The sequence below is a fragment of the Rhyacophila brunnea genome, unplaced genomic scaffold, assembly GCF_057557595.1.
Source record: "Rhyacophila brunnea isolate RB1 unplaced genomic scaffold, BYU_Rbru_1.0 scaffold_12, whole genome shotgun sequence".
Lineage (NCBI taxonomy): Eukaryota > Metazoa > Arthropoda > Insecta > Trichoptera > Rhyacophilidae > Rhyacophila > Rhyacophila brunnea.
This window is the reverse complement of record NW_028232774.1, coordinates 38,719,722-38,747,357: the sequence shown is the minus strand read 5'-3', so window position 1 is coordinate 38,747,357 and position 27,636 is coordinate 38,719,722. Positions and strand designations below refer to the sequence as shown.

At 33.0% G+C, this 27,636-nt stretch overlaps 1 protein-coding gene across 2 annotated transcripts in view; it reads left to right on the top strand.

The window, feature by feature from the left end:
* Positions 1 to 27,636, top strand: part of gol (ring finger protein goliath) — a 183,376-nt gene that overhangs the window by 153,194 nt on the left and 2,546 nt on the right. The window contains exons 6-11 of one of the 2 annotated variants that reach the window (XM_085961268.1): positions 15,389 to 15,521; positions 17,860 to 17,977; positions 21,360 to 21,431; positions 22,310 to 22,392; positions 23,288 to 23,384; positions 25,708 to 25,797. In XM_085961268.1, the coding sequence (XP_085817394.1) occupies positions 15,389 to 15,521; positions 17,860 to 17,977; positions 21,360 to 21,431; positions 22,310 to 22,392; positions 23,288 to 23,384; positions 25,708 to 25,797 (593 nt within the window). Of the gene's footprint in view, positions 1 to 15,370; positions 15,522 to 17,859; positions 17,978 to 21,359; positions 21,432 to 22,309; positions 22,393 to 23,287; positions 23,385 to 25,707; positions 25,798 to 27,636 lie in introns of both variants that reach the window. The other variant, XM_085961267.1, reaches the window with a different exon arrangement.

Genomic DNA, 27,636 nt, shown 5'->3' with positions numbered 1-27,636 from the left:
CTTTTAAGACATAATAATATTTCTTCAAATGAAGAATAATGCACTGTAAATTAAATTTAACTATCCAAAACATATAAAATGACACATACTGGAGAGAAGCGATGTAAACGCGATGCTTATTATTTTACATGCTTAAATTGACGCAAATAATATCTACTATTTCACGTGAAGGTGAGGTTCATATTTATTATCTTTGTCCCTACTATATCACTCGTATCAAGTCGTATCTATCTATGAAAAGCTTATTTTATTGAACATTGGTTATAAAAATCAGAAAATTGGAAATCTTTTTATCTTCAAATAACTCAATTTTGAAATCAGATTTTCAGACACTCAGCTTTATTCGTATGGAGTATAAAGTTGTACATATTATTTGTCCATTTTAAGCAATCTAAAACCCCCTACCCAAGCGGGCAATACCCACACCACAGAACAGTTAATAAATATAATTCCGATTGGAAATATTCAATACACTACATTTTGATGCAGGGTTTTGAATGTGTGAATGTCCTACGAAAATGAGACACGCATTATGCACGTGCAATAGTGTTTGTAATACACCAATGCATAAACCGAGAGCAGTTGTCAGTATTCGACGTATGACATATTCTTGACATGTGTTTAAGTTTATCCCGGGTTACTCCTTACTCGAGATCGGTTACCTGATACTATTTAGGTATTTCAGTTTCCATTATTTCTTAGTTCCCTGACCCACACTCTGGGAATGATCTCTTGTATGTAATCGATTTGGGTTGACACTACTTCTTCAATGGTCTTCAAGCACTTTAGCACTTGAGCATCTTAGGAAACTTACACTGGTTATTTTGACCTCACATTACTAGGAGCTGTGCATAAATTACTCGACACAATTTTCAGTATTTTGACTACATTCCGTTAAAAAGACAATTCATTGAAATTAATCGATTGCAGTCGGTGAGTACAATGTTCTTGCGGAATATTTTATTATCAGGAAAAGACGAGTTAAATTTTTGTTGGTTTTCTGACGTCACATTTTCTTCAGCCCCCCTTATCCTATTACATCAGAACCCTCCCTTAAGTTATGAAATCTGTGACGTAGGAATGTGTTGTAGAAAACGTGATTTAAAAAAATAACATATTTTTGTCTGAGATTACAATTTTCCGTGATAACATTATACCTTCTGAAATCGATCATTTTCTACGAATTCGGAGGAGGTTGAAAAATATGACGTAGGTAATCAAAAAGAACTGGGGGGTAGAAATTTTAAAAATTCTGCCAGTTAGCGTATGGACAATTTTAACCCTAACTTCTTTTTAGTCGTTTATTCATAATATGTCAAAGTTTCAATAATACTGTGATGGCATGCATTTTATTTACTACCATATAGGTACATAATATAACAGTGCTGGCGAACCTATGGCACGTGAAAGTTTTATTTTGAAAAGAAAAGAAATACATACAAAATAAATGACATATCGCATTGTTTTAAAAATAGAAAGCTAATACTCTTAAAGAATAAGCATTACGTTTAATGTAAATATATAATTGCATAGGTCGGTCCTTAGGCTTAATGCGTCACTTATAATATGATCGTGCTAACTTCATCAGGCGGCGGGGGAAGCTCTAATTTTGGTCGTTTTACAATGCTTGAGACCACTGTAGCGAGAGAATTCCTCATCTGATCGGACCAATTATGGTGTCAATTTGTACCTATAGAATAAACATAAGTACCTAATACAGTAAGTAAAAAACTTCCTGGATATAGTAGTAGTAATTTTAGCAGACGGTTTCATCATTGGTGGACCGAAATGTATGGCGTAATTGAAAGTGATAAACATATATGAGGCTATGTTCTGTCAGTGGTATCTAGAACATCATCATTTTTTTTTTTTTTTAATATAATTCTTAAAAACCATTCTTGCCTCCTCCATGAAAAACTACTCAATACGTCAGTCAGTCGAAAAATAATGTTTGTTAAATTTTGGCACCCGTACGTAAAAAGGTTCGCCAGTCCTGTAATATTGTGTTTGTAACAAGTTTATAATAATTATATCAGTTTATCTTTTCACCATTGACGCGAGCGTCGCCCAGAGCACGCACCATGTAATATACAGTAACACACAATATAAACATAATGTCATCACCCGGATATCCGTATTTCTCGCTAGATATGTGATCGATTTATTTATCGATTATTTATGTATTTATTTTTTTTGTTTTGTTTACTTTTGTTTTCCTGGATTTGCATGACGGGCAACAATATGTTCCTACCTGCATGGCGCCGGAAGTCGATTCAGTTTATTGATATCATATCAATTAAAATTGAAATAAAAACAGTAAATTTTTCTCGGAAGCAGTTTTATCAACACACAACAGATTCATAAATACTTATGTGAGGCCAATCGCCATAATATACCAATAATTTGAAACAAGAATTTCTTTATGACTTATTGACGTTTACGCAAAACAAAAATCAGAATATGAAAAGCCCCCCGAATTTCCTCAAATATTCAAATCAATTGAATTTATTTTTTAATATATTGTGGACATTACAAATTATTAGTTTAAGACGTTCATAACATGGCAAAATATAAAAAGAGAACATAATATAAACAAACAAAAGCGGTGAAAATACAATTATACAACTATAGAAGTTCAAAGAAGTACCTACACCGAGTTTGCTAAGGAGAATTTTAAGAATTTATAAAATAGCATCCACAATTTCACTCTCACGTAAGTGGAACATATCAACACCCGAAGCAATCGGGTTGAACATAGTTATTGTCCACCCAATTTGCATTACCAGTGGCAAGTAGGTTCTGCACCTTGAGAGCATAAACAACTGATGCTCTCTATTTCTAGAATAGTTATCAGGGACACAGGTCAACACTGCCCAGAATGGCAGAGTTCTCATGTATACCTCGTATCTCATGTATAAATACGTAGCTAAATAAAGATCTCTTCTAAATTGCAGACTGCAGTATGTAAGCATACCTAAGAGAAAGACAGTTGGATAAAGCCACGGATAGTAGGTACCCATAAAACCTCAAGTCAAGAATTTCTTCTGAACCCTCTCGACCACAATGCCACACTTCATCTGATGCGGTTCCTAAATAGACTCACACTCCCAAGCCTGCTTCGAACTAAAGAATTAAACAAAAGTTTTAATAATGTAACATCCGAAAAGACCCGAAGATCCGAAAAGGAGAGTTATTTGTACTTTTATAATATAATATAAATAAAGAAAATTTATGTAAAGAGCGGAGTTGTTTTTACGATATTGGAAATTTGGCACTTATAGTTGTGTGTTTTGCGTGAAAAATGATAACGCATTTATTTATAGGTTTAGGAGTTTGAAATTTTGTGTGAGCATAGAAAACATGCTTTATAACAAAATGCCACCAAAATCTAATTTTTGGTCAAAAGTGCAGTTGGTTGGTTTGCAGATTATGCAGTCGAAATGAAACGCTATATGTATGTCAGATGTAATCTAGTTGCTTATTTAAAATGCTACATCTGACTTAATAACACGCTAAATGGGCAAAGTTACTCAGAAGGCATGGAAAGGGATTTATGTATTAGGATTAATCCAAAGTAATATCTAATAAAATAATAAATACAGAGGTTAACGTATTTTATACTTACTCTATGCAGTGTACACGTACCTAAGTTAATTTGATAATACATAAAATCAAAATATCCAATTTTTAAGAGTTAATTACACCAGGTTTTGTAATAGGTATGCATATTTACTCGCTCACCTTGTGATCGGTGTGTATACCTACGCAGTTCTGAACGATTTTTGTTTTTGTTGTGATCGATGCATAGAATCGGACACAATTTTAATGCGCCATCGGCTATCGAACCTAGCACAGTCGATTAATGCAAATAACTTGGAATGACAATTAAATTTTTATTACTTATTTGTTCGCATAATCGTTTCGCATGAATCAAAAATCGGAAACGACCATAAATAAGAATATTTTAAAATCTATATTCGACGCAGTCCAGATGTTATTGTATGTCTAGCTAGCATTTTTTTAAAAATTGTTTTTGGCTAGACAACATTACTATCAATATCAACGTAATATGGTGATGTCAGAATGTTTTCGATATTAATGATAATATTACAAGTAACAAGGTTTATATTTAAATCCATGGCAACATTATTTACAGTGTATTAATTAATAGGTATATTATATAACCTGACAATACGTATAATATTATTATTATCTATCTAAACAACAGTCAGTGTTAGCTACAATGAGTTTTGATTAAAATGGAGATGCCCTTACAGTCGAAAATCGTACATTGCCCATTCAATTTGGGCAAACTTGCATCATAAGCTCATTGGTTGAAAATCACCACATACTAATCAGTTGATACATTATTGGCTGCATAGTGCATACAATATTATATTATACTTAATATTACTAATACGCCGACGAATGCTTTCCGAACGGTCGGAAATTGTATTCGAATTAAATTTACATGAATTCAGCTAAAGGCCTATCCTATATGGTAAGGTAAATCAATGGTTAGCCGTTAGATATACGTGTACGATATAATATTTTAAATTGTTGATTTAACTTTCTTATGTATTTTTAATTAACTATTTTTTTATTCAACGAATAATTCACAAGAGTAGCTTAATTTGGAAAGCACTTCAGTGAGTAAAAAACCAATAGTCGTAATTAAGCAGGTGGGACTCCTTTAGCATAGTGGACTATGTGCGTGGGCGCGATACCCGAGAGATGCAGGCTCGATTCCTCCGGGGTGTCTTTTTCTATTGGTTATAATTATATTTTCTCAGAAGTGTTTTCAAAATTATGTATGTTTACCATAGATAGCAGTAAATAAATGATTAATAATTGTCGATCCAGATAGAGAATCTGTATCTCAATATTTCGAGAGAATTTTTAATAATACGAATATTTTACGAATCTATGTAAGTATGTATTAGTTATTCTTATTATAAGCCCGAAAATCGTCCTTGTTCGATCGGGATTGTTCCGGAAGAGAAGTTGTCATCCGGGATTATGATACGGAAAATGTCATCACGGAATTTTAGAGGCCATCGACAATATAAAAAAATCGCACATGTGTTGCACTAGTTTTTTTAATAGTCAGGTCGGAACAATATGCGTCCTATCAAGAGTAGGTTAAATAATAAATCTCCCCAAACTGAATGCGGAGGAAAATTACATATTGCGAAGGATAGAAAAAGAAAACCCTTGAAAGAGATTTTAGCGAGAAAATTTTTATAAGAATAATAGCTTTATACGGGCGAAATACCGTCTGTCTACGCGGGATTATAATTGGGAGAAAAGCTAAAAAAAACCTCTCGACTTTGGATCTGGACAAACAATTTTAATGTTGAGAAGTAAAGCTAAAAATAGCATCGTAAATTTAAACCCGGAGGGAGGTCAAATTTATATTACCACCTTGGGTCCCGGATTCGTCTCAGAAATGGTAATCAACCCCATCCGGCTGCAGATGGAAATAACGACATTATTAATAACGATGCTTATTGGGACACTGCCTACCAACTAGTAATTTTATCGGAAATCATTTCGTTGCCACGTCGATAATCATCTGTCGGTTGTGGTTGAAAAAGTGTTACCATGAACATGACAAAAGCCGATTGCCAAAAATTAACGCAATTTGCAAAGTATATGTAAGCATATTAGCTAATTTTGCCGTAATTATGTTGGACGCAAGTTCTCACTGGTAAAGCGCATTGGTGCATATCCGATGGATGCGGGTTCGATTTTTTGAAATAAGAGATGTTTCAAACTATGTGTTTTCAATAAAGATTGTTACATTCTAAAGTATTATTCTTTGAATAAAAAAAAATAGTCAACGAACACGATTATTTATATCGCTACGTGGGCGTTTGTTCCGAGGAGTGATAGGTACATAGTGACATAATATATATATTTTTAATTAATTTATTTAACACATTGAGCACATAACAAATTATTAATTAAAGACGTTCACAACATGACATTTAGAATAAAAAGTATAGGTAAATCAAATTAGTGAAAAAAAACAAATTAAATAATAAAATAGAATTTTAAAAACAAAATACATATTGCAACGCTAAAAATGTCTACATCTCTAGGGAGCAGTGGCGAAGGTTGGTAAACTGTGAAGGTCGACTAAACTTTGTCAGTTATGCGTATTTGTTTTCATTGATATAAATAAGACTACAAATTATAGATGGTGGTTAGTTTTTAAAATTCAATTAAACCCTGCGAAACCCAAGCCATAATAGATATATCTATAAAATATCTAAAATTATGCAATTAAATCATACATCACTTTGGATATTTAATAGATAGAATAATATTTTTTATCTATTCTAGTTTGGTTAGGCAGGGCTTAAGGAATTTAAAAAAAGTGAACCAAGAATATGTGTAAGATGTATTCTTTCTCCAACGAAAACAAATAAGTATGAATGAAAAAGTGTGTACAATTTTGTCGTATCGCTCAAAGTATATGGTTAGGTTAGGCAGGATTTAATTGATCTTTAAGTAACCGAGACCATCTGTAAAATGTTCAATAAAAATAAATACGTTTGACTAACAAAGTTTAATGTGCTCTATTTATGGCGGATCTTCACAGCTTACCTCAACCCTTCGCTATATTATCCCTGTCTGTCAGTCTGTCGCAGCTCTAAATAGAAGTGAGGTGCTGAGTTCAAACTAGTCTATCATTCTTGAGTCAAGACGTTCTTCTCTTGCCAGGGTTTCGCTTGCCGGAAATCTTCCCTTCAATGATAATAATATACAGAACTTTGTCTCATATGTGGCCAGAGGAGGAATGGGACAACAGGACGCCGCGCTGTCGAATGAAATAAATAGACGTCCATTATGATTTTATGCAGAAAGTAGACGAGTGGTACTTAGTGGTTTTCAGTGGCGAAGGGTGGAGGTAGGCTGTTAAGATCTGACATAAATAGTGCACACTAAACTTGGTCAATCATACCGACCGTGTTTAGGAAAAAGGGCGTAACCCTCACAGAACAAATTTAGAGAGGCAAAAAACGTTTTTTGAGTGATTTTAGTTTAATATTTTTTTTAAATAGGCACAGACATTGGGTGCATGATAATTGATGATTTGGTGTAATATATTTTCGATCTAATAATAATTAAAGAAGTTATTACAGAAAAATCATTAAAATTGAGGATAAATGCTTTTTGTCCATAAATTAAAACTTAATTAATCTCGATTAAAACCTGAATTTAGATAATAATTCGGCATTTGCGGCATACTTCCTTTTTATAGAACATGTATTTAGTTGTATATCTACATTGCTAATATCTAATAAAAGCACTTTTCGAAAAATCGAGGGTTACGCCCTTTTTCCTAAACACATTCGAATGTATTTGTTTTCATTGAACTAAGACTACAATTTACATATGATGTTGATTAGTTTTTAAAATTCAATGTGGAAACCAACCCATAATAGTCAAAAAATGTTCATTTATCTAGAAAATATCTAAAATTATTACCAATCATACGTAATTTTGGATATATTATAGATAGAATAATATTTTTGATCTATTATGGTTCGGTTCAAGCAGGGCTTAATGAATTTTAAAAAGGCTAACCGTGTGTAATATGTATTATTAATTCAACAAAAATAAATAAGTATGAATGAAAAAGTTTGCACTATTTGGCCGGATCGTCCATAGAACAACAAAAGTATTACGGTTTGGCTCAGGCAGGGTTTAATTGATTTTAAAAACAAATCAACACCATCTGTAAATTGTAGTCTTATTTTAATAAAAATAAATACGTATGATTGATAAAGTTTAGCGTGCACTATTTATGTCAGATATTAACAGCCCACCTCCACCCTACGCCACTGGTGGTTTTTATTCATTTTGCTCTTAACATAATGTTTTCCACTGAGGCTTCATATAAAAATAAAATAACTCTTTTCTCGTTGAAACTTAAACATATGCACAGCTAAATGTGTATATATTTAAATTCTCACCATATTGTATTAAATAATAATATAATAATTTAAATATAAATAATAATATTAAATGTATATTTTTAAATTATCAATAATCCACAAACGTCTATTTGTTTTCGAATTTCATTCGATTGCGTGGAGCCCAGTTGTAACGGCGCCAAATCGACCTAGACCCGCCAGAGGATGCCATCTTTGTAGTTTTACTTCTCTAATTATTTCTTTGGCCTTTTATATTAATTTTCTATAAACGGTGTCCAATATTATAATTTTGTAAACCCTTCACCTGCAGGATTTAATGTTCAATTGAACGTAGTTATGCAGAATGTAGCCAGTCCACAACAATGTCGAGCTGAGATAATGGCGCTTTAGCATCAACATGATATTAAAAATGTTTGTAAAATTGTAAATAGTATTTTATTTCAAGAATATTTATTTTGCGGCTTGGCTATTTTCAGCAGAACGTAGAGAAAACCTTCTCGCATCTGATCTATATCATATCTCAATTTTTTATTTTTTTGTGGACTGGCTACTTTCTGCATAACTACGAGGGTGGGTCAATAAGTCCTTAGAAAAGCCGACAGGTGGCGCGACTAGTACTGTAAGCGGTTTGTTTTCATGCAGCGGCACTACCGATTCAGTATGCTGCGAAGTTTCAATCAGATTGGTCGGGTTGTTGTGTTTCTCGTACATTTAAAAAAAAAATTGCTTGTGGAAAATGGAAAAATGGAAAATGAAGAAAATTGAGTTTAGATCTGTTATTAAACATTTTAATATAAAAGGGTTAACAGCAAAGGAAATAAAAAATGAGTTGGATTTAGTTCACGGCATATCTGCTCCTTCACTTGCAACTATTTATAACTGGTTAAATGAATTTAAACGTGGTCGTACATCAACAAAGGATGAACCACGCTCAGGACGTCCTGTAGAGGTGACTACACCAGAAATGATCAATAAAATCCACGAGATGGTGTTAAGTGACCGAAGATTAAAGTTGAGTGAGATAATTGAGGTTCCAGGGATCTCAAAAGGTAGCGTCATTTCTATTTTACATGACAAATTGGGCATGAAAAATATTTCTGCAAGATGGGTGCCGCGTTTGCTCACAGTCGATAATAAACGCAATAGGGTGGTGGCCTCTAAAGCCCTGTTGTCGCTCATGCAACGCAATCCGGATGAATTTTTTCGTCGCTTTGTGACTGTGGATGAAACATGGATACACCACTATACTCCCGAGACGAAAGAACAGTCAAAGCAGTGGATTGCGAAGGCAAACCATGTCCAAAGAAGGCGAAAACCGTAAAATCAGCTGGTAAGGTTATGGCTACTGTATTTTGGGATGCACGTGAAATTATTTTCGTTGACTATTTGGAAAAAGGAAAAACAATAACAGGGGATTATTATGCATCTTTATTGGACCAGCTAAAAAACAAAATTGAAGAAAAACGGCCTCATTTAAACAGGAAAAAATCCTCTTTCATCAGGACAATGCCCGTGTTCACACATGTTTACGATCAATGGCTAAAATTGAAGAATTGAAGTTCGAATTGGTCGACCACCCACCGTATTCGCCAGATTTAGCCCTCAGTGACTTTTTCCTTTTCCCAAACTTAAAAAAATGGCTAAGTGGACAACGTTTTTTTTCAAATGAAGAAGTCATCGATCGGACAAATGCTTATTTTGAGGACCTTCCGAAAACTTATTTTTCTGACGGTTTAAAAAAAATTGAGAAACGTCTTACCAATTGTATTGAGCTCCAAGGAAATTATGTTGAGAAATAAAAAAAAAATACAAAAATAAAAACTGTTTTAATGCTTTTTTCTAAGGAATTATTGACCCACCCTCGTATGTCCAATTATAATACATAAATATATGTATTGTGCGACATTATATATAATTATTTTGGGTACCGTTTTGCATATAAAACAACGTGGGTATTCTGCGAATAAGCATTAAGTCAAAAATACTAGTTTTGAGATAATCGAGTTTGAAAGTTTGGACGGTCTTAACTTTTTTTATATATATAAAAGGCAAATTCCTTTCTGCGATATTGCTTTGAGTATGACTTAGTGCAGTTTCACACGCAGAATTTTGTGAATATAGCCTGAGAATGAGAGAAGCAAATGCACTAAGTCCATTTAGTGCTTTTTCTCTGAATAGATGTATGTATTTTTGACTTATAACATAAATTATCTTCGCCAGTTTTATAGATATGACTGTGTGGGTTTTTGTAGACTATAAAGCGTACTCTTAATAAGATTACCTCATCATTAAGTCAAAACAGCAAAATTTTGACTTAGTGATTTTTCGCAGAATACCCACGAAATTAATATGAATATTTTGCAATATTCTACTCTTGTCATGTGTGGTTTCTAACTATTTATATAAATATTCTATATCTAAATATATTTAAATAATTTCTGCGACGCCTTGTTCATTCGGCTACATAATATATTCAATCCTGTTGAACGGATAGAAAATAACTTTACACTAATTTATGATAATTCTAGTAGAAAGCAACTCTGAATTAAGTGATTCTCGTCTGGATGCAAATTAACAGTTATTTAATTTTTTAAACTCGAAGTTGATTTCCATCATACATACATAGAGCATTTGGTTAAGACCAGTCCAGTTTATAGTTTTACTTGATTTTTTAAAAGGAATTATTACTATGAGGCGTCTAATTCCAAAAAGCGATAAGTCCACATTTAGTCGAAATCGAGAAAAAAATACTCACGTATTCTTTGTATAATTTTACACAATACATATTGATCTATAAATGTAGATCTATATTCCAAAACGCGACAAAACACTACGAAAAAAAAATTTAAGTCTCGATTTATTACAAAATCAAAGTCCTTGTTTCATATTATTTAAAGCTTGGTTGATTTCGCGCGTATTTTAGTAAACCATTGAGGGAACGTTCAATATTGTAAATGGCGTCTCCCATGCTGTAGCATCTGGTAAACTCATGACAGTGCCACGGAAATGAAAAAAATTGCCATTTGGTTCTAATTTCGACATAGAATACAACGGAAAAAATAATCTTACGTTAAAACAAATAATTGAAGCTTGAAACATAAAAACGTTATTTCCCGCAAATATCGAATTGTGGAGTTGTCGCTTTTTGTAATTAGACGCCTCGTGTACCTTCTATCAGTGGTGGCGAACCTATGGCACGCGTGCCACTAGTGCCACGCGAGATGATTTTGCATGAGTCGCGAATGTTTTATTTTGAAGAGAAAAAATATACTTACTTTAATAATAATGAATGACAGATCGCATTGTATAATAAATAGCAGGAAAATACTCTTCAAAAATAGGCATTACGTTGAATGTAAATATATAATGGCATAGGTCGATCCTTAGGCTTTTTGCCTCACAAATAATATTATCGCACTAAACTCACCAGGCAGCGGGGAAAGCCACTCTGATTTTGATCGTTTTACAATGTTTGGGCTTGAGCCCACTGTAGCGAGAGAATGCCTCATCCGATAGGAGTAATTATGATGTCAATTTGGACGTAACACACCAAACTAAGTACATTTATTTAATACAGTAACAAAACAATTAATTTCTACTTGCTTCATACGAGCTTGCAGTAATAATTCTGGCAGTTTCAAAATTGGTGGACCGAAATGTATGGCGTAATTGAAAAAAAGTGATAAAGCTATAATATGTGTGCTATGTTTTGTGAGTAATAGAATATTATCATTTTTTAATAGAATTCCTAAAAAAACTATTTTATTCATGAAAAACGGCTCGGCACGTCAAATAGTCAAAAAATATTTGGGAAATTTTGCACGCGTACGTAAAAAAGTTCGCCAACCCTGCCTTATATGATAAAATATTAGGTGACGGTATATGGGGGTTATGTTTACATCTCAATAAAGTTTACATTGTTTATTGAAGTCTGGGGAAGTAATGTAGCGAATTGGTAGTAAGTAAGTAAAAGTATTGTAAACAGAAACGACTTGAACTCAAGAGTCAAGAGCTATGGTCAAGAGCCTCAACGGAAGTGCTATCCGCTGTTTTTAGTTGCCATACAGGAAAGTGTTGCTTGTGCGAAAAATGACATTACAATAAATTTTGTACAATACGTTTTCAAAAAAGGATTCTTAGCTTTTCTAACATCCTATTTAAGTAATTTATTATTTATATAACCACATTAATTATGATGCATCATTGTGTTCATCAATAGTACAATAGTCCTACTAAATACTAAAATATGATGTAAGTATACATTAGAGTTGGGAAAACTGGTCGATTTTGAAGACTAAGTATACTTACTTACTAGTATTTGGAATACTATATAGAGCGTTTGGCGTGCGTATGCGACAAAAATTTCATACTCAACTGAAACTAAAACCAACTCCATATTAGTATTTGAAATACGTATCGGCTCAGGGAACTCAGACTGTGTATCGGCTTCAATAGAATCGCTAAAAATACGCTGAGCTCCGCTTGTCGAAAAGTCCCATTTATTATAAAATTTTAAACACATTTTAAATTTATGAGTTGTTTTTCTGTTAGGTTACGATACTCTTGTTAGCAAAAATGAATAACAGTGATTTTTTTTAAATTTTAAACATGTTTTGAGCGCTCATATAACACGCCTAAGCCTGTGCGTCGTCTCACCACTGTGCTGCGACACAAAATTTATGACCTATATTCAAGTGCTATCTCGTTCCCGCGCATTTAATGTCAATAGTGTTGAAAGTTTACCAACTGGCGAGTGCACAGAACAGCGACTCGCGATAATATCATCACAAGTTTTTTGGAATAAGTTTATTGGGCCACACATACTGAGTATGGGTAGTTTCATCCGAAACTTGAGTACACAAACTGGTGACAGTATTTCCAACTCACCTCTAGTATACATGTATCTGTAGTGATAATCATTAATAATATTATAGAACCGAAATCAATCTTTTCAACAAATTTGATTTTTTAAACGAATGGGGGGGTTACAATGTGGCGTAGTTTAGACAATCTTTGTGACAATGGGGCGATGGGAGAGGGGTTCAAAAATACTTGATGTTCTCAAAATGGATGTGTATAAAACTGTAGAAACAATACTGAAAATTTCGGCAACGGGTGTATTTAAGTTTGTTTGGTTTGATTGTGAATGCATGTCTTCTTTACGAACAATAATTTGAAATACACCGTCGTCATATACGAGAGAAGGCATAGTTCGTTTATTGGACTTTTACTTTCGCCCATACAAACAAGCGAGCGGTAAATAATCGCTTCGTATCGCCGATGCTCAAAATGTAATACTAATACACTTAATAATAATGTATGAATATTGGATAATTATTATCATATTATTTAAATAAGATAAAGTAAAAACATAAAATAGGCTCCAAGATTGGTACACAAATGTGACAATTCGATTTAGCGCGTTATTTTTCCAAGATGGCGATCGAACCACAAAAACGGTGGACTGTCATAAAACTAATTATACTTTTGTTTATGCTTTGATCACATTGTTCAATTTTATCATGTGGTTTAAAAATGGATTGAAGGCGAACCGACACTATTTTATTTAACATTATACAACCTTAAACTTGTTTGTCAGAGAGTAAAATTTTCTGTAAGAATACTACTGAAATCAACGAATACCCTCCCCTTTTGAAGTAAATACAGTTTTTTATTTATAATATCATCGGTGGGATTTGAAAATACAGGGTTAATCTAGCCTCCTCCAAGAATTTTACCCATCATTCGTGACAGTGGGGGTAGGTGAATTAAAAAAAATACCCATCATCGTATGACGTCATTTATGGATGACCCCCTACACGGATAATGTATGTGTATGTGTGACGTGACGTATGTCAAGTAAGACAAGCCGATGTAAACTATAGCGACAAAGCACACTGCGAGTGGCTGTGCGATGCGCGACATGTGTAAAAAGCAAGTGCCGTGCAGTGCCTAGCAGTGTGCTTCACCACATACGCCAACTAAAGTGGTATAGTCATATATGTACCTATTTTCTTTATATGAAAAATATATTTCTTAAATGAAAAAAATCATTTCTACAACTTCGTATATTATGTTACGTAATTACACTATTGTGCTTAGTAGAAACATAAAATAAACCTAATCAGTTGTGAACAATCTTTCAAATCACGAGCCACGATTTGGTTTCATCAGTATCGCACTCGCGTGTCGCCAAGGTGAGTTATTTTTAGCTTGGCTGTTGCATTTTAGTACCTTTGGTGCACCCATATAGAATGTTTACTTCTACACCGTTTCGCTTTGTCCGTAAATAAAACGCAATTCTATGGAGATTATTAGGGTTGCCAACTTTTTTTTTAGAAAATTACGATTCCACATTATTTTAGACTAAAATATCAGGTTAGAGTTTGTGATTTCAAGGCTTTTTTCTTTTCTCCAGATACGAGAATTCTTAAATGAAAGAATATTTGTTGAGAATCTCATTAATGATTTCGCTAGAAATAATAATTAATTAATTGAGAAAGTCATTGATGATTTCTCGAGAAATGAAAATTATCGAAATTTCGGATAATTGTTTGCTTTTTCTAAGATTCTGGGATGTTGTGTTTCTTGGCTAAGCTTCAACCGTGATCATGGACATTGCTGTCAATTACGTGACGATCCCGGTTAAACCGGTACAGTTGGCAACCCTAGTGGAGATTTGTAATACTAAAACATACCCCCATTAAAAAAATGATAACATTGAAAGAGAGATTATGTGAACCATATGGAAAACCAGCACGAATATTTTTAGTGAGTGCACAGCGTCAACTGTAACCTTGGCCCCCACAGCCTGAAGCGGGCCCCCAGGCCAGGATGTTTAGTGGGCCCCTACCTATCGTTAAGATTAAGGGCAGTTCGATGTTCTATAGTAGGGTTCCTCAAATGGTATTCCGCAGAATCCCATGGTTCTGCAAGGTATAATAAAGGTGTTCCGTGTACTTTTAGCGATTTTTTCTGTTTTTCAATAAATTCCCTTGAATTATTGAGTTGTCGGTAGGCTCATAATATTATAAAGCACTGACCTCCTTTTATAATAGCCAAGTAACATTTAACCATATATTGGATAAATAGCTATTTTTATTAGTTAGGAATTTTACATATTTAAATTCTACACGTGAATTATTATTGAATTACGTATATATCGATCATCTCATTAAATTGTAACACATGGCCACGTGTTTTTAAATATTAATATTTTAAACTGAAATAGCGCCGCATGCGACTTTTTTTACTATTATTGAATATATGTATATACAAATTTGTGGTGTTCGTTTATCTCACTCAACTGGTTGAACCCCCACGCCGGGGTCCTCCTAAGCTCGGGCTCCCAGGCTAGAGCCCTGTCTGCCCCCCCCCCCCCCTCCCTATTGTGGTGCCATGACTGTAACACTAATTGTTTATAGGTATTTGTATTGTTTCAGGAAACATTAGTGCAGTATTTACGTACAAAGCGATGGGCGAAGAATTGGCGAGACTTGCTGACTCTGGCGTCAAAGTGATGCTCAACTTGACGATCGCCAACCGACTGAGCCGCCCGCCAAACCACATGAACAGGTATTAATTCATTTCCTTCGTCTGCATGGTCTCGATTCCTATCCTCGTCACTGATTTTTTCCACTTTAATCACCTGCCACATATCCTCACTTGTTATGCGAGACTATCCTGTGGTGTATTAAGGCCATTGGACCCGTTTTTTCCTGTCTTCTCGGAATCGTGGAAATAGAAAGCACGTTTAAAACGAACTGATACACAATAAACTCTTTATTTATTTAAAATCTAATAAATAATATTCAAAAAAATCTTTTTGTGTCATTAAAATTTTCTGAATCGCTTTACTTTTTAATATAAATTTTAAATAAATGACAAATAGTCGGGTCCTGTTTTCGAAATTGGCCAAAACGACTGTCACGCCACAATGGATGTTGAACTTAATAATAGTTTTGCAGGTATATATTGTATGAAAGAAATGCGTGAAATAATACATTTCATTGATTAACCCACGTACTTTTTTTAATATCAAAAAAATAAAGATTTTAAAGCCATTTTAGTTTGAGTATACATCAGCCAATTTTGAATGATTTTTTCTCACAAAATAATGTATACTGCACAATAAAAAAATATTTCCCTTCAATTTACACACAAAAGTGTCTCAGGTGAAATCTCTCTTTTTTGTTGGCGTGCAATGGATTGTGCGTGATTCCTATTCTGTAATAAATCAAAGATTTTGAAGAAACCCTTCTTCTGCCGTACGACGCCTTTTGTGGTGTCCCTACCAAAATTGTAATTCCATAATTGCAGTGAATGCCTTCTAGGCTCTTCAGTCTTCACTAGGGAATCCAATCCCGGGATCCCGAATCCCGGGATCCCGGGATCCCGAGCTATTTTCGATACCTATGAATCCCGGGATTGATAAACATAATCCCGGGATTTCGGGATTGATTTTTTTATCATTTTTTATGGAAAATATAACAGAAAATATACTTTTAATACAAAATAACTAGGTACATTAGAAATAAACTGAGTTTGAATGAAGTTTGATGTGTAGGTTGCCGATTCATTTTATTTTTTCACATAGATTATTAAAAATGAGAAAGATTGGTAAAAAAACAATGCTTCGCACTTTTAACAAAGTAATTCCACCATGATATCATACGTTTTACGGCAGTTTCATATTTGGCTGACTAATTAGATTTATGAAGCGGAAAGGCCATAAGTACGCCATGATTATTTGCTTTACTATTTTAAATCTCGCTGATCTATTCATTATGTCGTTACTATCAGAAATAGCAATCTCATATTAAATTCACATTATTATTTATATTACAATATTATTTACTCCATTAAACTTGTGTATTTCCAAGATTGAACGTATACAATATTAACAATAAATGTCTTAAATAGTATAAATTATACTAGATATATTTTTGACCGATTTTATCAATGTTATTTGTGAATATAAAAATTTTATATTAACAATGGAAAAAAATCCCAATCCCGGGACCAGTCCCGGGATCCCGGGATTGTCAAATTGTAATCCCGAAATCCCGGGATCAGAATTTTGGCTCGGGATTGGATTCCCTAGTCTTCACGAACGCGGGATCCTTTTTTTTCATTTTCGTATTATAATATTAGGCTCTATCCCTGTATAAGAAGGGTTTCTTCAAGATTTTTGGTAATAATAGGTAGGTAGTCCAACGGAAGATCAAACCGTTTTGATAAAATCTTCTCTTTCCACCAAATTATGGGGACACTTCTAAAGGATGTGATCAATAAATAATGATAATAATGAATTGCAATTCTTTGATTTCCAACAACCGTGTCAGGTCGTCTTCTCTATTAATTCAATTTTTTTTTACATAGGTACCGTGAACATTACAAATTATAAATTTAAAACGTTCACAACATGACATTTAAAACATAGAAACAGTGTAAAGAAGAAATAAATATAATATGCAGTATCACAGTATGAAAAGTAAAGTAAAAGGTACAAAAATGATAAAAATACAAATTATAAAGCATGGAAGCACATCGAATGAGCTAAGTAGACCCTGTTACTCCAGGGATCCCTCCTTTCTTTAATTAAGTAATTGCGTCTTGTAATACTGTGATCAATGTACCAACTACCAGCTGTGTTGTTATAAATGTTTAAATCTATCAAATCCTACCTATATTTAAATAGTTGAAAAAATGACAGTTATAATTCAAATTCTCTCTTACCTATATACCATATGGCTTCTAAATTTCATTGCGATCTTCCATTGTATTATTGGCTATTTACTTGTCAATGTCAGTATTACACAGCTCCTCCAAATATATTCCAGCATTGCATTTTGTACAGTATACCTGCCTTGATTTTTAAGAACCATAATTTTGAATGCAGATCTTTTTTCAGAACGTCTGTGCTGTTTGTCTCGATATCTTTCATCGTTCTGATGGTGATGTCGCTATCGTGGCTGGTCTTCTACTACATCCAGAGGTTCAGATATATTCACGCCAAAGACAGACTATCGGTAAGTGAATAAAAAACCATCTCAAAACTAATCAAGAGTTATAATATATAGTTTAGGAAGATTAACACTGTCGCGGATATATTCTAAGAAAAATTAAACCATGTCCGATCCTAAGAATATCATAATATGGGGCCTAACTTTCTATTCGATTTTCAAAAGAAATTGTCATCTCACTCATACTGAGATGGCCAATCTCTTATCTCAAGGAATTAATTTTCCGGAATTTCGATAATTCACATTTATCGAGAAATAATCAATGATAATCTCGAGAACTCGTCACTAGGCTAAGTTGCCGACCGCAACCGGAATCTTAAAGAAATAACAAAGTATCTCAAATAAAAATTGATATCTCGGTCGAAAAAAGGTCTGAATGCCAATATACTGTTTTTCTATGCCTCGAACAGCTTTAAACGTGCTGAAAACACGCTGAAAATTAACCATGTTGCATTATATACAATTTATCAGAATTTTCAATTTTTTTAATTTGCCTGTGAAGAGGTAAAAAAAACAAATAGGTAATTTCGTAATAATGACGATTTCCCAAGAATTCTCGAGAAATCACAAGCTCTACCCATACCTACTATACTGCCTTTTTGTTCATAGTACAATATATTATTTGCTCGACTGTATAGGTATATGCTGTTAATCCTTGATTGTGAAATCAACATTTTTTTTAATGTATCTTCGGATAAATAGATAAAACATATGAGTGTTAACATAATGCAATTGAATTATCTACTTGAATAAATCTCTCTACTTAATTAAAATAAGTATGATATTAATATTATCTATATTTGTCTAACTAAGCTGTAAATAAAATGCAAGTCCTCTTCATTGTTTATAAACATACATGATATAAATTTATCTGTGTCACACATTGGTCTTGGCATAATAATCATTTCTGTAAAGCAGATATTTCCAAGCAGGGTTTCTCGAGAGTCCATACAAATTTGCATGAAAATATACAATTATTATTTGCCACTTTTTTTGTAATCGTTATAAAAGTTAAATATTTGCCCAAAGCTTTAGATATTTCTGTAATGATTGTTATTGAATATTCGAATAAACTATCACTTTCTTTATATTGAGATCATTTTAAATGAATATTATTATTATGCCCATGATGGTCGAGCGGCGTAAGCGTCGGCTATAACGTCGTCGGTCTCAGGTTCGAATCCTGGGTCTGGCAAATACACATATTGTGTTTCAATTTGTCAAGTCAGAGTATGGATCTAATAGGTTGGACAAGTGGCTGACATCCATTTCTCGTAAAAAAAACAAATCTGTTAATACAAAAGCCCATAACTAGGATCGGACATGTCAAAAAATAAATAAATAATAAAAACACTTATAGTAGGTATTAATACAAAATTTTCACAAGTATACATACAATAAACAGAACAGATATTAATAACATATACATGCGAAAGCTATTCACCATAGACTTTCGACTTAAACGGCAGTTTTGGTTTATGACTTAAGGTCTCATATTTTTAAAGGGCCCGGGTGCTATGTGGAGGTCGAAAATGAAGAGTTTGGGGTATTTTTGCGAATAGATAATAAAATATGTCATTATGATACCTTGTCTTTTCTCATCTTAGAAATTATTATATCATGACCACATACAATATATATATCACAAAAAACTATTATTGTAAAGTTGTCGTATAAAAATTGAGAATAAAGCCGTATTTGGTACATATTATCAGATGATTGCAACACGTTTTCAAGATATTATTTTGTCAACATGTGCGTTATAATATATCGAAAATTTTCAAAAACAATCCACACTAGAGAATCATACCTTTTTACGGCTACACCCAAAAGGTACCGCACATACCGTTATTTTTGTATTCCCTGCACACAATGTTTGTTTGTAACCAATAAGCCAGGCATAAACTGACAGTATATCGGCCACTCAGTGGTACCCTGAGATTTAACAACATATTATTTCAAGGGTCCCTCCAATGAAAAATGTTTGAGAATCACCGCAGTAAAGTGACAGTATTGGTAATGCAATTTTGCAATTTTGACACATGCCAACTATGTAAGAAAAAACTTTATGTTATGGGTTTCGAATGAAGATAGCAACGTGATAAAATTGTTTGTACATAGTACATAATATTATTATTCATTATCTTCATTTGCCTTGTTGTCAACTCTCACATTCAATACTTGAAATTGATTGAACTATGTAACGGGACAACATTTTACTACAATAAATAAAATTACTTTGCTAACCACTACAACGAATTCTGGTAGTCAGGTAGTGGGTACTACCTTGATAAGCTCTGGGGGGTCCGAATCTCCCAGTTAGATCAGTGCTTCCCAACCTGTTTACCATGACAGCACACCGTATATAAAGTTTTCGTAGCACGCTAAAAAATATTTGATACATTTATCAGAAAAAAATGATTGGATGCAATTATTTCTAATGAAGTTTTTACTAATAGCGTATTATAATATTTATTAAGTATATAAAAACCATATAAAAGTTTTAGAATTATATGTCTACTGTTTTGACATATTTACCCTGCAGGATATATGATTCCATGTAATATCTGAACAGAAAAATTGATGCCTTTCCCAAGAAAAGACTCACCCTTATTGCAATGAAGTTAGAATTTAGTTTTAAATACTAAGATTAACACGCGGCGTTCGGTTACATAGCTACTCTTTGAGGTGACAAAAAATCATGATTATTCAGAACTATAAATAACTTGACAATATAAAGAAATCATTTAACTTTTCCGGGATTTAACCACTACAATGTAATAATTAATGGTAGGATAGTAATATTTACCCGAATAATAAAGAAGTGAAATCTTGATTATCGCATTAGATTCCCAAGTATTCAACAGGGAACACAAAAGCTGTTCTACAAAGCTGCAACAATGTCACAAATAATATTTTAGATAGTATGATAGATTATAAATATGATTTTCAAGATAGATCAAAATAAAGTTTGCATATTTTGGATTCGATTTAAATTTTTTTTTGTCTGGTTCGGTTATCAGAATTATTTTCATTTTGACATGTTGTGTGCCTAGATACAGATATTTTAATATTGAAGAGTGTAATAGAATGTAAAGAATATTATTGTTTTGCTAAAATAAGATAAATGTATTTATAGATTGATATATGTAGCGATCTTGTGGCATTTATATTCAATTTTCAACGTATATCAGTAGTTCACCACATACAATACATGTTAATTATCCAATGGTACCATTTCCCTCACAGTGATTTAAATGTTACCATTTCATAGGTTGAAATTCCGTTCAATTAAATCTAGGTCTATTTCTAATTTAACATGTATGTTATTAAGTAAAATAATTGTTTATAATACCTACTACATTTTTTTTTCATTTTGTGTTTTCAGAAGCGATTGTGCTGCGCAGCGAAGAAGGCGCTGTCAAAAATACCCGTCAAGAATTTGAAATCAGAAGACAAGGTATGTGTTGCCACTTTACATTTAAAAAACAATTATAATTTTTTCAATTGCAATAAAGAAAAGGAGTTGGGAATAATTCATGACAAAATTTTATTAACATTAATTACTCCGCCCGTTTACTTTATAAGGACTGGTAATTATTATACTATACCGAGGCCTGTACAAAATCTGCATGAGTGTGAGTGAGAAAGCATTTGGCATGCGCTTAATAACCACAGTATGCAGGATAGAATACATTTTAAATATGAGTTGGTACATTGGCGTGAAGCCATTCAATCGTTGTTTACTTTATATCTTCTTATAGGTGATGAGGCAGATAGTATAGGTACGTAATACTTAAACGTTATTATTTTGAGTAAAATACGTACAGTACTCTCTCAGTAATCTGCCACCCCAAAAACCAGACAAGTGTCCAATTAGTGAAAGCGGCAGATTATAGTGCATACACACAAAATAATATGGTAAAAATTAAAACAGGTATTACCTGCATATTGGACCTGATATGCTGAGCAAGTAGATGATACACATTTCTATCAACAAAAGTCTATTAAGAAACATCTTTGTAATGCGTCCAAGATTTGATGTCAAGATGTGTATAGTACATAATTTGATTGTACTAATTAATATGTACAGAAACCGGCTGCATATAGTTGGATAATGTGATTTCTCTTTGGTATTTTTTCTGTGTTAGTGGTGTACTTTTTATTGGATAATACCAATACTATTCTATTTTTGAAGACGTATGTGTTATCAGTGGGATTGCTTGATGTGTGGGCATTGGTATAATTTGACACCAAATAATTCATATGAAAATAACGTTTAATTGAATGGAATTTTAAAGGTCGTATTTTGATTAAAACCACATTTTTTGTTTGCAGGAAATACAGGGCGACGGGGAATGCTGTGCTGTTTGTATAGAGCCGTATAAAATATCTGATTTGTTACGTGCACTCCCATGCAGGTGAGTCAGATTTATTTAAGTTGGGTCAGTTATAAATAATATAAATATGTAGGTACGCCCAAAGACGTTGAAGAAATCCTTTGTTTACATTGTTTACATATACGAAGCCTAAATATGAAAGTGAACCTGAAAAGGCTTACCAAGGCTAACAATTAAATTAACAGAGCAATTCATTTTTAATTGTAGATCTATTTGTAGCCTAGGCCTGCTATTGTCGGGTCGGGTACAAAAGTCGTAGTGCTACTTATTACTTAACTTTAAATGCAATTCGATAATCGACTGTATAATTATTTTCTACAAACTATTTACCATGTTGCATTCTATGTATAAGCAACAACTGACACTACATCAGAATTTGACTTTCATTATTTTAAATGTTTAGATGAGCAATCACATACATTCACAAACAATGATAGAGTATAATAAAAGTTCAAAAGAGGGCTCAATCCTGTTTATTGGTCCATATTGTTTCAATGCTATCAAGGTATTTAATATTACTATGTACTACCAATTCTACCACACCAACAACTTCCTGGAATCACTACAAAAGTTGTTCTTTTCTAAATGCTAAACTCTAAAATAATAAATTTTGGCAGCCATTTTTGAAACTAAACATTGTTTGAAGAAATTCGCGATTTTCTTCCAATTATTTGTTTTAATATTACATTAGTATGGTGCATTCGTGTAATCATCAATCTTGATCTCTCATTTGTGCAATAAACTCATAGATATTTTACTTAGTGTTGACACAATCTAAAACAATTTGTACTCTTTCAATTCAACAAGATTAAAATATCATATAGAAGTGCTCATGCCAAAATGAGATCCAGTTACATTAATCATTATTAACACTATTGTCATTGTTTTATAATTATATTACTTACCTTCATTCCAGACACGACTTCCACAAATCGTGCATAGACCCGTGGCTTCTGGAACATAGGACTTGCCCCATGTGCAAAATGGATATCCTCAAATACTATGGATTTGTGGTAAGAATAAATAAATTACATCATTACTCTATCTATACAATCACAGATCTATTCTTCCATTATCATACTAAACGATTTCCCAAACCTTTACTGACTACTGCACCTTACACTCTTCCCATTAATTCAATCAACAATATATTTGGTGTTTTTTTTGTAAAATCTGTAACACCACTTAAAAACACATAAAATGACGCATACTAGTTAAAAACCCTTTCCCTATATTTGCTCTTATACAAACAACGTATATTGACTTAAAAACATGAAATGACATACTGGTGAAAAACCATCGAATTCAATGATTGTTCTTTTCATAAACAAAAATCGCATGACTCCTGATGACGCCACAACAATAAAACAATTTATACAGGTGATGTGATGGGTATAGATTTGTCATATTTGGCCCATTTGAGCATCCTAATCACTCTACTGGCCCCTTGCCTTCCAATGCACCCGTGCCTTCAAGGGAGCGCCAGTGCAAAATTGGGAAATCCCAGCTTCTGTGTTATCGCTAAGATTTTCATGTTGTATTTAGATTCTTATGTCATAGTATGCTTTACAGGTTTTCTAGTACGATTTCGGAAAATTGCTCCTTGTTTTTTTTATGACACTTCACTTGAAGTACTAAACAAACATGTTTATCACTGTGATAACGGTTGGTCTTGAATACTCTAGTTAAATATATTTTTTATCACAAAATCAACAGTTTAGTTGATGTAAATTATGAGAGGCATGTGATATGAATCAGAATAGAATTACGAATTTCAAATTACACTAGAAACTATTTGTTGTCATCCGTGTTAGTCATTTTAATATTAATGTGATGAATGTCGCTAAACTAAATACATCATGGATATATGAAGGATGTTAAAAGATTTCTTGTGATAAATGAATACCTGGAACAATGAAGTTAAAGAAAACAATACTAACGCAAATGATTAAATTAGTTGCGTTAGTCTTCACAGTGCTTTTGCCTGCATCTTTATTCACAACTGCCAACATTTCTGCATAATTTAAGATTCACTCAATCAGTCATATACAGTCGAACTTGGTTATTACGATCACGGAAATAGCGAGATCTCGGATGTAATGAGGAAACATTCGTTGACATTTTAGTTTATGATTTTCTACATACATTTCTTCACTTTCATAACCAGCTACTTCACGGGTATACCGAGCAAAACTGTCCATGTGTCAATCGTTTAAAAACAACATTTTCAATCCTAAGCAATAAAATCCTACCGGGCAGTTATCTAGACCGATGCCGCCGGGATCGAATTACGTTTATGACACTAGTTAAGTGTCTAAGTACCTAATTGGTGTTTTCGCCGATGACATTGAAAAAGTATCTAAGCATATGAGTGAAATTGCATGTAAAAAATCCAAGCTTTGTGAAGTCAGTAGGTACCTACCAGCGCCGGCGGCTCAGCACTTATCAATACTTTTCAATAAACAACTTTTTTTGTAGTTTATGAATGCCATGCTTGTTTCGGAGATTTTTACTATGGTTTTTAGATTTTTTAGTTACGTTACTATGCGTTACGTTATGTTATTGTTATGTTACTATGCTTAACTCATTGGACGCTAACGACGCGCCTAGCGTGTAACGATTAGGTAGCTATTAGATATAATTAGTATGGTATTTAAATGTGGTAATTAATTAGTAATTATCTAGTCAGTAGTCAATGTCTAAAATAGAAAGTGGCGTGAAAAATGTTATATAACGAGTAATGCTTATAACGAGCAAATTCAGTCGGTCCCATCTTCCTCGTAATAAACAAGTTCAACTGTATTATTAAATATAAAGATATTGCCTAGATAAGCTATAGATAATAATATTTATGATTGTATAGTATTGTTTTAATACAGTGACCATTTTGAACATAAAACATGTTCGATCTGTACCAAAACAAACATTTCATTTTCATTATAATACAAATGGCAGTTGTCTGGTATTGAATGTATATTGTTGATTTAATGTATTGATCGCTTTGTATATGAAACATGCTTGAACCGTAATGAAACCAAAACATCATTCTCATTATACAGTAGATCCCGATTATCTGGATTTTCAGATTCAGTAATACAAATAGTAGTTATCTGCCAGTGAATGAAGAGATGGTATAAATTTTTGTAAATACTCATTGATAGGCAGCCAAATCCACTGAACCACCACTTGCTCCGATTGTTAGATAAAAAAATGGAAATCTTATAATTCATCAATTATTATCGATTGACACTTCTGGAGGATGTAATTATTAATAAATGTTATAAGATAGGTGTTATTACTTTTATCAGTAAAAATATGTTTTTCTTTCATCCACAGTTCACTGGGAGTCAAGAGAGCATTCTCCAGCTTGATGCTGAAGAAGGGGAGCGCCGCGGACCTTCTGTTATTAGTCCTTTGCCAAGACAGGTAAATTATACTATGTAATGCAACGATACATCATCGCTTTTTCCGTGAACTGACCTATTACACATTCACTATTTGTGAATTTCATAATATATTATGGGGCATTTGAAACTTTTATTTTATTTTAAACATTTGATTTTACACAATAACTTTGTATAAACAATAATATTTTCTAATAAATAAACATGAAGGCAGGCATAGTCAAATCACAGCCCTTGGCAGCTAGTAATGCGGATCTCAACATTGACTCCATTTTCATGCAACATAAATAGATTAATAAACTATTTTTTTTATTCAAATGAATAATTCACAAGATTTTGAGAATGTAACATTCCGTTATATTGAATTTACATAACTTGAAAACACTATAGATATAACCCACTAGAAAAAATACGAACCTCAACGGGATTTGAACCCGTATAAATATGGGTGTCGCGCCAATCTGTTAATAGACTACCTTTGAAATTTAATTCAGATTTTCATGAAACTATTTTTATAACGGACATTCAACTCAAAGAAAAATTTGATCATGTTTCTTTGTTTGACATTTATAAGACCTATCTTACCAGAGAAAAATATCCCTGTCTTTACTATCATGCTTTATTCATATCGTCACTTCTTGCCGGCAGGTACATTCGTGAGCAACTATTTTCAAGGATGGAGCACACGAAAAATAATCTAATAAGCATCTTCCTGGTCTTGCAACCACTTTCATCAAACCAGATATTAATGCATTAGTTTCACAGAAATAAGCACAAATATCCTACTAATTTTATGTTTCCCTCTTATATTTTAATTTTATAATTGAAAGTATATAAGCATAAGCGAAGCTTTATTACTTTTATACATTAATTTACGTGTGGCCCAGGGAGGCCAAAAGTTTGGACACCTTATATATTAAAACATCATTTGAATTTTAATATCATAAAATTCTGAATTTTCTATGTCGTTAGGTTATAGATGCTGGCCTTGTGTTGCTTGGTGTGAGATCCAGCATCTATTATGTTTATCTTCAGAAGGTTGCTTGTGTGTGACATGTGTTGGGGCAGGTAGATTGAGATACTCTAGTTCAGGGGAGGGCAAACTGCGGCCCGCCGGGTATTTTTCTGCGGCCCGCCATCATTAATTGTACTTTTGATTACGAATAACATTTTTTATAATTTTTTAAAAAATATTGACAATAGATTAAAATTTGAAGAATTTGTTGTTTCGTAAATGGATTATCTCAGTACATCTTTCTTGCGTCTCGTCTCGCACTATGTAAGCACTATTTTCTACGTTGAACATCGATTTCAATAGATATTGATAGTGTACCGACAGAGCTACAACTTGAGATTATTGATCTGTAGTGTGACACTGATTTAAGAGAATTGCATCGTCGTGAAGAAATCTCCAAATTTTACGATGCCCTTAATTGCCCTTAGACCAACTTAAAGATTATGCAAGAAAAATGTTCGTTGTTTTTGGATCAATCTATATAATATGTGAACAAACATTTTCCATCATGAACCTCAATAAAAATTCTTTACGATCAAATATCTCCGATGCCCATTTACAAGCAGTTTTGAGAATATCAACTACAAAATTAACACCTGAATTAAAAAAAAATGTTCAACAGTTTCATTCTTCTCAATAATTTTTTTTTATGTTTATTTTTCGTGATAATAAATAGTGTATATCTAAAAATGGTATTTTCTGGCCTATTTAATGGCCCTCCATCCAAAAAGTTTGCCCCCCCCTGCTCTAGTTGGTGATTATTAGCTTTATTTCAGGTGCAAATAAAGTTCGATACATGGCACAATATAATGACAGTATTATTGATTAAAGTTTGTGTATGAAGGT